This window comes from Diaphorina citri, unplaced genomic scaffold (assembly GCF_000475195.1).
Source record: "Diaphorina citri unplaced genomic scaffold, Diaci psyllid genome assembly version 1.1 scaffold745, whole genome shotgun sequence".
Classification (NCBI taxonomy): Eukaryota; Metazoa; Arthropoda; class Insecta; order Hemiptera; family Psyllidae; genus Diaphorina; species Diaphorina citri.
The window spans coordinates 31,898-41,305 of record NW_007378178.1 but is presented as its reverse complement, the minus strand read 5'-3'; the positions used below and the strand labels follow the sequence as shown (position 1 = coordinate 41,305).

Sequence of the window (9,408 nt, the reverse complement as noted above, 5' to 3'; positions counted from 1 at the left end):
CTCTCTCTCTCTCTCTCTCTCTCTCTCTCTCTCTCTCTCTCTCTCTCTCTCTCTCTCTCTCTCTCTCTCTGTGTCTCTGTCTGTCTGTCTGTCTGTCTGTCTCTCTCTCTCTCTCTTGTTCATTCTCTCCATCCCTTTCCATCCCTCTCCTTCCCTCCCATCAAAGCTTGTAATCCAGTGTGTCTCAAACTCGATTCCAATGTTTTCCAGGGCTTCTCAGTGCTGACCGTGTACTTACGTTGTGTTAGTACGATCATTCGACCGTCTACGACTGGGATTTTTTTTTTTTTTTTTTTGTACAAAAGCAGGTGAAAGAACCCACTTTGTGAAAATTTAATCTCCCTTTGTTCGGTCACTGTTTCAGATACAAGAAGGCGAGAGTTGGAGTATATCAAGAACACGTCCTACTTTCAAAGTCTAGGTTTGTCCATAGGACCTACTGCTCCTGTCATATCTGCCATCACTTCATTCGTGGCCCATATTGCCTCAGGCAATAACCTCACGGCCTCTCAGGTTAGCATATCTTTCCATGTTTCTTCATTTATTTCTTTTATTTTTTCATTTCTCTGTTTTTATTTCCTCTCCCTCACCCTTGTCTCTTTATTTCTCGCTCTTTCTCCTTCCTCTCTTAACCACCATTTCTCCCTCCCTCCCTCTCTCTCCTTCTCTTCCTTTTTCTTTCATCTCTCTTTACCTCCATTTCTCTCTCCCTTCTTCTCTCCCCCTCTTTCTCTCCTCCCTTCATCTCTCTCTCAGTCCTCAAAGCGCGGGGCCCCCAAAAGCGCGGGGCCCGTGGCAGTCTGCCATTCTGCCTTATGGGTAATCCGCCCCTGCTCCCTTCATCTCTCTCTCTCTCTCCTCTCATTTGTTCCCTCCCTCTCTTTACTTCTCTTTCCCCCTCCCTCCCTCTCCCTTTCTCTCTCCTTTCCATTCTTCCTCCCTTTTCAATTCGTTTCTCGCTCTCTCTCTTACTTTTTTCCCTCCTCCTTCTTTTCTTTCTCTCCCCTTTTCTCTCTCTCTCTCTCTCTTGTTCATTCTCTCCCTCTCTTTCCCACCCTCTCCTTCTCTCTTCCTCCCCGTCCCTCACTCCCTTTTCTAAATTTTTTTGAATACCCCACCCTCTTATTACCAATACTTTTCTCGCTCTCTCTCTTACTTTTTTCCCTCCTCCTTCCTTCTTCTCTTTCTCTCCCCTTTTCTCTTTCTCTCTCTTATTCATTCTCTCCCTCTCTTTCCCTCCCTCTCTTTCTCTCTCCTCTCCTTTCCATTCTTCCTCCCTTTTCTAAAGTTTTTTGAATACCCCACCCTCTTATTACCAATTCGTTTCTCGCTCTCTCTCTTTCTTTTTTCCCTCCTCTTTCCTTCTTCTCTTTCTCTCCCCTTTTCTCTCTCTCTCTCTCTCTCTCTCTCTTGTTCATTCTCTCCCTCTCTTTCCCTCCCTCTCCTTCTCTCTTCCTCCCCGTCCCTCACTCCCTTTTCTAAAGTTTTTTCAATACCCCACCCTCTTATTACCAATACTTTTCTCGCTCTCTCTCTTACTTTTTTCCCTCCTCCTTCCTTCTTCTCTTTCTCTCCCCTTTTCTCTTTCTCTCTCTTATTCATTCTCTCCCTCTCTTTCCCTCCCTCTCTTTCTCTCTCCTCTCCTTTCCATTCTTCCTCCCTTTTCTAAAGTTTTTTGAATACCCCACCCTCGAGAGAAGGAAGACAGGATAGGAGAAAGCCAGCCGTTCCGAGAAGGAACATTATCCCATCAGGATAAAATCCGCCCCGGGCGGGAATCGAACCCGCGGCCTAGCGCTTACAAGGCAGACGCACTACCAACTAAGCTAACTAGGCTGGCGTGTAAAAAGATTGATGAATGATGATACGAGTAGATGGGATTAGTAAAGGAGGCACTTATTATGTTAAGGCGGTCTCTTCCTGATCCTTTATGTGCCGCGTCCATTTTAGTTTAGAACTATTGCACTGCCCGGCACTTAGTAATGCTGTAACCCTATTCTTCGACCATGACCTCGTTCCGCCACAAAAAAAAAAAAAAAAAAATCATGACGAAGAAAAATTCGTTTCGTACAGTGTGAATGAGCTGTTCACTCACACATTTCTCGCGGTCATAGGTTGGATAAATGGATACTAACACTTTGAATTATTTTGGTGTATTTCCTCTTCTCTTTATTGGCGTTTGGTATTCCTCTCCAAAGCTGTGTTTTGAAGTAAGAGCTCCCGACTTTATACTTTGGCGGGGCGGAGCACTACCGCGTTATTTAATTTTTCAATGAAGTGAAGCAAGCCTATTGAGCTTGGAGGGTGGCGCATCGGCCTTGTAAGTGCTAGGTCGCCGGTTCGATTTCTGCCCGGGGCGAATTTTATCCTAAGCAGATGATGTTCTTTCTCGAAAAGGCTGGCTTTCTCCTGTCCTGTCTTCCTTCTGTCTTTTATTGCAGGACGATAAAGACCTTTTTTTGTTGCAGTTCCCTCCATCCAAACCTTGAAAGATTTTTTTTTTAATATTATTAAATCAATGAAGTGAAAAATCTTGAATATGTATTTCACTCATTTTACACCTCTAACTTGAAGTTTTAAGTGGCTCATTCCAGTTTGAGTGATACAGAACGCCAATGCTAACCTTTTCCTACAGGCAGGGATATTTCCTATGTTAAAAATGCTTTTTCACTCTTCCAGGGCTTTTACTTGAGGTTGTTGTACTTTGCATCTATGTTACCTTAGGTGAGCGGACACTTTTCAATCTTACCCACCATTTACTTGATTTTTAGTACGGTCAAACCTGAATAAAAGAGGGTTCACGGGACAGAACATTTTTTGTACAGATTTCTTCATTGCTAACTTTTTTTTTCATCCCTCTCTTTAATTCAAACATAAAAAAGATAGACGTGTTGTGTTAGATGAAACTACATTCCCAGTTCCTAGTTCAATTTTTGAGCAAAAAAATCAGGAGACCTGAACATTTTTTTTCTTCTTATTAGAAGAAGCTTACACTCTTTTGAGTGTTCCCTCTTATCCAGGTTTGACTGTAGTTGTGTGATATTTTCTGCTCTCCCCCTGTACTTAAACGCTCTGTAAATACCGCTTTAACTTTTTTTTCACCAAGACAAGTTAGGCTCTTAGTACTTGAAAAAAGGGTTGTATCTTATTCTTCACGTTTTCCACTGTTCAGACGGTTTTGGCGTTTTTCGTCAGCCTCTCAATCAACCCGCAGGTGATTGCTTTGAACTGACATTCGGTGTTGGCTACAAAAAATTTACGAGTGAATGCCCTTCACACTCGACCTTTGCTATTTCTTTCGCAAGGAAAATTTCAGGATGGTATCCTTCCTGTTTAAAGTCTCCCAGCCAGAGTAAGCTGGTCTACCCCCTGTTTAAGGTCCCCAACCAGGCCGAAAAATAGTATAAAAATAGTTAGTACCCTCTAAAAGATTTTTTTCTTTTTAAATTATCCATTTTTACTTTCCTTATCCTATAGGAAGGAAAGTAATGTAATCGGGTCAAATCGGGTCAAACAAAAAGAAGGTTACTAAGTTTTTTTTTTTTTTTTTTGTAAAGGATTTTGCAGTTGGGTTAAGCATGATATACGTGTCACTAATGTAGTAATGTACCTAAATTGTATATATTTCCTCGATTCATCGAAACATTGAAAACCATCACTCCAAGAATTCCAAACAAACGATGGCATAATTTCTTATTTCTTTACTTTCAGGCGGAAGAAGTACGCAGATTTTGACCGCTTTTGGACAGATTTCGACCGTTTTTGGCGGTTTTCAGCTATAGCGACAAAACGGTTAGAGAAAACTCCGTGTGATTTCCACAGTTTACTGAACCTAGTGATAGCAAATCGACAAATAAGCCTATTGTGTCTGTGTTTGACTTTAACTGCCCTAGCAATTTTTTTACCTTGCTCTCACCCTGGGTGATAAGAATTTGATAAGAACCTTCGCTGATAACGGATAACTAAACCAATGTTTGTTACTAACACTATTAAAAAACATAAAATTTGTTAGCACACACCAATAAATAAAAAAAGTGCTCATCTCAAAAGAGAATTTAGCAAAAAAATAGATACCTATTAAGCTATCCCCAAGGATATAAGCTTAATCAGTGTGAAAACAAATTTTGCATTTCTATTGTGTGCCCTGGCATGTTTAAAAAGATTAAGGGTGGGTTTCACCAACCTTCTTTTTAGTCCTTAACAGGCCTGTTAAGCTAACAGCCTGTTAAGTTTCATTTGAAGGCTCAACAGGGCTGGTAAGCTAACAGGCTGTTGGGACCAAAAACTAAGTTGATGAAATCCACTATAAATGGGTTAAAAATGATTGACGAGCTTTATAAAGTGGGGCATCTTTAACTGATCCTTTTTGTGATCCAATTCTTGTGTTAACATTTGCATGTTGCGCGCATGCTCAATATTGGTCAGCTATAAGGAAATTATAGAAGCAAAGGTTGAATATTAAGTTAAGATTAAGAGCTTCTCTATCAGGGTTACTGAATATCAAGTCCTATCACTGCCCATAAGGGTGATCAGGGAGAGAACCTATTAAACAAAAAAAGATCTCAAGTTGAGTAAAATCACATAGAAATAATATTTAAGCAAGTGCTTTAGAAAAGAACACAGAACATTAATTTACTACTGGTAAAAAAATTGAAAAATTCACTGGACCCTGGCTCTGGCTGGAACTTTAAAAATCACATAAAAAGAATAGGGAAGATACAAAATAAGATTCTTTTTCTAAACAATATTCAAATAACCTTGGAAATTCAAATTGTTTTTTTTTTTTTTTTTGCTGAAGCTTTGATCAACAGACTTTCCACTTCCTTGTCTTACTATGCCCTTGTGTTTACCCACAGAGTATTCTACTCATGGAAGAGGTCAATGTCTACGTATCCAAACCCATTGACAAATCATCTGCCGTCAGTATAGCGGGTGGCTCATTCCTCTGGGATACACTGCTCGATGGCAGCAAAACCTCTGGTAGCAAGTAAGTAACAAGTACCATCCAGTATAGGTAGTGTACAATATTGCCAAGATATTAGTGAAATAACTGGAAAAGACTTCCGAAAATGACAAAAAGAAGGTTACTAAGTGATTTTTTTTTTCAAGGATTTTGCAGTTGGGTTAAGCATGATATACGTGTCACTAATGTAGTAATGTACCCAAATGGTATATATTTCCTCGATTCATCGAAACATTGAAAACCATCACTCCAAGAATTCCAAACAAACGATGGCATAATTTCTTATTTCTTTACTTTCAGGCGGAAGAAGTACGCAGCTAAAAGCAAAGAGAAATCCAATGGTGAAGAGAGCACACATCTGAAAGCTGAAGATGTGGAGAGGAACATAGCTCTCGTGGATATCAACTTCTTTGCGCCCAAGGTGAGTGTACTGTCTATTTTTTTCTAATACCTACTTTAACGTATATCTCATTGCTGTTTTATTGAAATCAAGTGTCATTTCAAGATTTCTACTTCCCCTTTATTGACAACTTTGTATGTTTGTTTGTATGGGTAAAATCGTGTAACTAACTTTTGACCCACTTTCACTTGAAATTTGGTACCATTATGTAATTTATGTGACAACATAATGTTTACTTTTTTTTTTTACTTTCTATTTAATTTTTAATGTTCATTATTTTCACATTGTTCACAGGGTAAACTAGTCGGTATCTGTGGTGCTGTAGGGTCAGGTAAATCGGCCCTACTTTACGCCATACTGAGTCAGCTAAGATCTACCGCGGGTAAACTATCTCGGGAAGGTACATGTGCCTATGTGAGTCAAGAGGCTTGGATCACCAATGATACGCTACGCCACAATATTCTCTTCGGTGAACCGTTTGAACCGCAAAGGTATGAATCTATGAATGTTTCAACGCGGAAGTGCTGGGTTCAAATCCCGGCCTGGGCTGAAATTTTCTAATCAAACTTTTCCGTTTTTGGTTCGTCTTGGATGTAAAGAATGTGCCCCGAAGTAATGCCAAAACGATGCGAGAAAAATGTTCAAACAATGAATCCTTTGTTTTAAAAGCATACAGCTTTTTCACAACTGTTGTGAGTATCACAGCATTACTAAGTTCCTTCTTTACTTCTAGTAGTTTTGTGAACTGTAGACCTGACTCAGACTCTTTTGCCCAAGCTGGGACGACTACGTATGCATACAATTCAGGTGTATCGAAATAGAAAAGAAGGTATCTTGTGTAACTGTGTAATTAAAAGGAAAAAGAGCAGGTTTTATTTACAATCCCTCAAAAGATTTCAAGAATGGTTGACTAAAAATCGTGCTGAGTACCATGGATGTATGCATCTTGCACTTAGCTATAGGATGTCTTGGTTTGGAGTCTTTTTCCATCAATTGAATTTTGAGTAATTATTCAGAAGCCAAGACAGTGAAAAAGAAAGATCCTTTTTGTGTTTAACCTAACCCTATACTAACACTGGTCACAGCTCATTTGTGACAGCTCCTTTTTGTAGCAATTTTCCATTGACGTGACTTCTGAACAAGTACTGAACTTTGTGTTCCAGGTATTATAAGACTCTCTACAACTGTGCCCTCAACACAGATATTCACATCCTACCTGGGGGTGATCAAACCGAGATAGGAGAGAGAGGAATCAACCTTTCCGGGGGTCAGAAGCAGAGGGTTGCCCTGGCTAGAGCATTGTATAGTAATAGGTAAGTAAAGTTGTAATTTTTTTGTCTTTTTATAATAAAAAGAATAAGGAAGATACAAAATAAGATTCTTTTTCTAAACAATATTCAAATAACCTTGGTAGATTCAATTTTTTTTTTTTTTTTCTGAAGCTTTGAGCAACAGACTTTCCACTTCCTTGTCTTACTATGCCCTTGTGTTTCCCTACAGAGTATTCTACTCATGGAAGAGGTCAATGTCTACGTATCCAAACCCATTGACAAATCATCTGCCGTCAGTATAGCGGGTGGCTCATTCCTCTGGGATACACTGCTCGATAGCAGCAAAACCTCTGGTAGCAAGTAAGTAACAAGTACCATCCAGTATATAAAACCCATTGACAAATCATCTGCCGTCAGTATAGCGGGTGGCTCATTCCTCTGGGATACACTGCTCGATGGCAGCAAAACCTCTGGTAGCAAGTAAGTAACAAGTACCATCCAGTATAGGTAGTGTACAATATTGCCAAGATATTAGTGAAATAACTGGAAAAGACTTCCGAAAATGACAAAAAGAAGGTTACTAAGTGATTTTTTTTTTCAAGGATTTTGCAGTTGGGTTAAGCATGATATACGTGTCACTAATGTAGTAATGTACCCAAATGGTATATATTTCCTCGATTCATCGAAACATTGAAAACCATTACCCCAAGAATTCCAAACAAACGATGGCATAATTTCTTATTTCTTTACTTTCAGGCGGAAATCTTAGTTCCCTCAAAATGAGGAAGCAACGAGAATGGCATCCCATTTGGAAAATAAAAATATCATTTGATTGGCATTTTGATGGCCCGCACACAGAAAATAAGTAAGTAGAGAGAACTACCGTAACTGCTAAGGTCTTGTCGTCCCGAAAGCGAAGAGATAAGAAAGACAGAATAGGAGACAGCCAGCCGTTCCGAGAACGGACATAATCCGTTCAGGATAAAATCCGGCCCGGGCGAGAATCGAACCAGTGGCCCAGCGCTTACAAGTCAATTAGTATCTACGTACCAACCTTATGCTGGATTTCACCAACCTTCTTTCCAGCCTCAAACAGCCCGTTAGCTTAACAGCGCTGTTAAGCCAATACAAATTAAATGGAACTTAACTGGCTGTTACCTTAACAAGAGTTCTAATGACTGAATAAATATTGGTGAAATCCAACATGTGGTGTAGTGGTTAGCACGGTGGACTCTGGATCTGGAGGTTGGTGGTTTAAGTCCAAGTCAGGTCATAAAATTTATTGTGGTGTTGGTGTATTAAGCGGGGAACGACATTCATGACAAGCATTTATGCTCAACACAATTAAGATTTCTTTTTTATCTAGATATTCTGAATTAATCTGGGATTAATTGATTGTGATGTTTAACTTGTTTCAGAATATCACCGAGGTGCAAGGCAATGAGACTGTCACCTACTACAGTGATCATATCAATGCTAACCCTGATTTCTACATGTACCAGACTGTATATGCTTCTACCATAGGTATCATTATACTTACCAGTCTACTACGGAGCTTTATATTCACCAAGGTAATAACCCTGACTTCTACATGTATCAGACTGTATATGCTTCTACCATAGGTATCATTATACTTACCAGTCTACTACGGAGCTTTATATTCACCAAGGTAATAACCCTGACTTCTGCATGTATCAGACTGTATGTGCTTCTACCATAGGTATCATTATACTTACCAGTCTACTACGGAGCTTTATATTCACCAAGGTAATAACCCTGACTTCTACATGTATCAGACTGTATATGCTTCTACCATAGGTATCATTATACTTACCAGTCTACTACGGAGCTTTATATTCACCAAGGTAATAACTCTGACTTCTACATGTACCAGACTGTATATGCTTCTACCATAGGTATCATTATACTTACCAGTCTACTACGGAGCTTTATATTCACCAAGGTAATAACTAATAACCCTGACTTCTACATGTATCAGACTGTATATTCTTCTACCATAGGTATCATTATACTTACCAGTCTACTACGGAGCTTTATATTCACCAAGGTAATATTCCATAGTAACAGCCTGCCACGATGGTGTAGGCGTCAAGACGCTCACCTCTTAATCAGGAGGGCTTGGGTCCAATCCCAGCCGAGGTATGGAATTTTATCTTCAATATAAATATGAGTATTTAACCACAGTAATTTATTGTAGTAGCCTACTGCTGCGATAAAAAAAAATAATAATAATAATAAAATTAAAATAATAAAAAAAATGTAGAACGTTATGGCACCCAACAATCAAACTTTATTTTAATATTATACACTAAGACTAAGACTTTTAAGACTAAAAAGTCTTAAGTCTTGTGTTATAAAGTTTATTAAAACAACCCAATTTTATTGCTTTTAGGTGGCACTGAAAGCCTCACACACTCTCCATGCTGTGCTGTTCAAGAAGATGCTGTACAGTCCATTATCCTTCTTTGAAGAAACCCCTAGCGGACGAATACAGAACTATTTCACCAAGGATATGTTTGAAGGTAATTGAAGAGAAAGTTATCTATTGGTCTTCTCTGTACTAGTGTATCGATAAAGCCCAACTATTTCGTGTTTATATAGGCCGGGCTTCGAACTCTTGACGTTCTCGTAACGCGTCTGCCTTGTAAGCACTAGGCCACGGGTTCGCTTCCCGCCCGGGGCGGATTTTATCCTGATGGGATAATGTTCGTTCTCGGAACGGCTGGCTTTCTCCTATCCTGTCTTCCTTCTCT

The 9,408-nt window shown here is 39.4% G+C and overlaps 1 protein-coding gene across 1 annotated transcript in view; it reads left to right on the top strand.

Annotated features, from left to right (window-relative positions):
- Positions 1-9,408, top strand: part of LOC103511728 (multidrug resistance-associated protein 9-like) — a gene marked incomplete in the record, with an annotated part of 41,051 nt that overhangs the window by 20,704 nt on the left and 10,939 nt on the right. Inside the window, 11 exon segments of the mRNA XM_026825408.1 lie at positions 365-513; positions 4,857-4,987; positions 5,264-5,384; positions 5,658-5,854; positions 6,527-6,676; positions 6,866-6,994; positions 7,052-7,114; positions 7,247-7,280; positions 8,053-8,237; positions 8,414-8,597; positions 9,048-9,177. Coding sequence (XP_026681209.1) covers positions 365-513; positions 4,857-4,987; positions 5,264-5,384; positions 5,658-5,854; positions 6,527-6,676; positions 6,866-6,994; positions 7,052-7,114; positions 7,247-7,280; positions 8,053-8,237; positions 8,414-8,597; positions 9,048-9,177 — 1,473 coding nt within the window.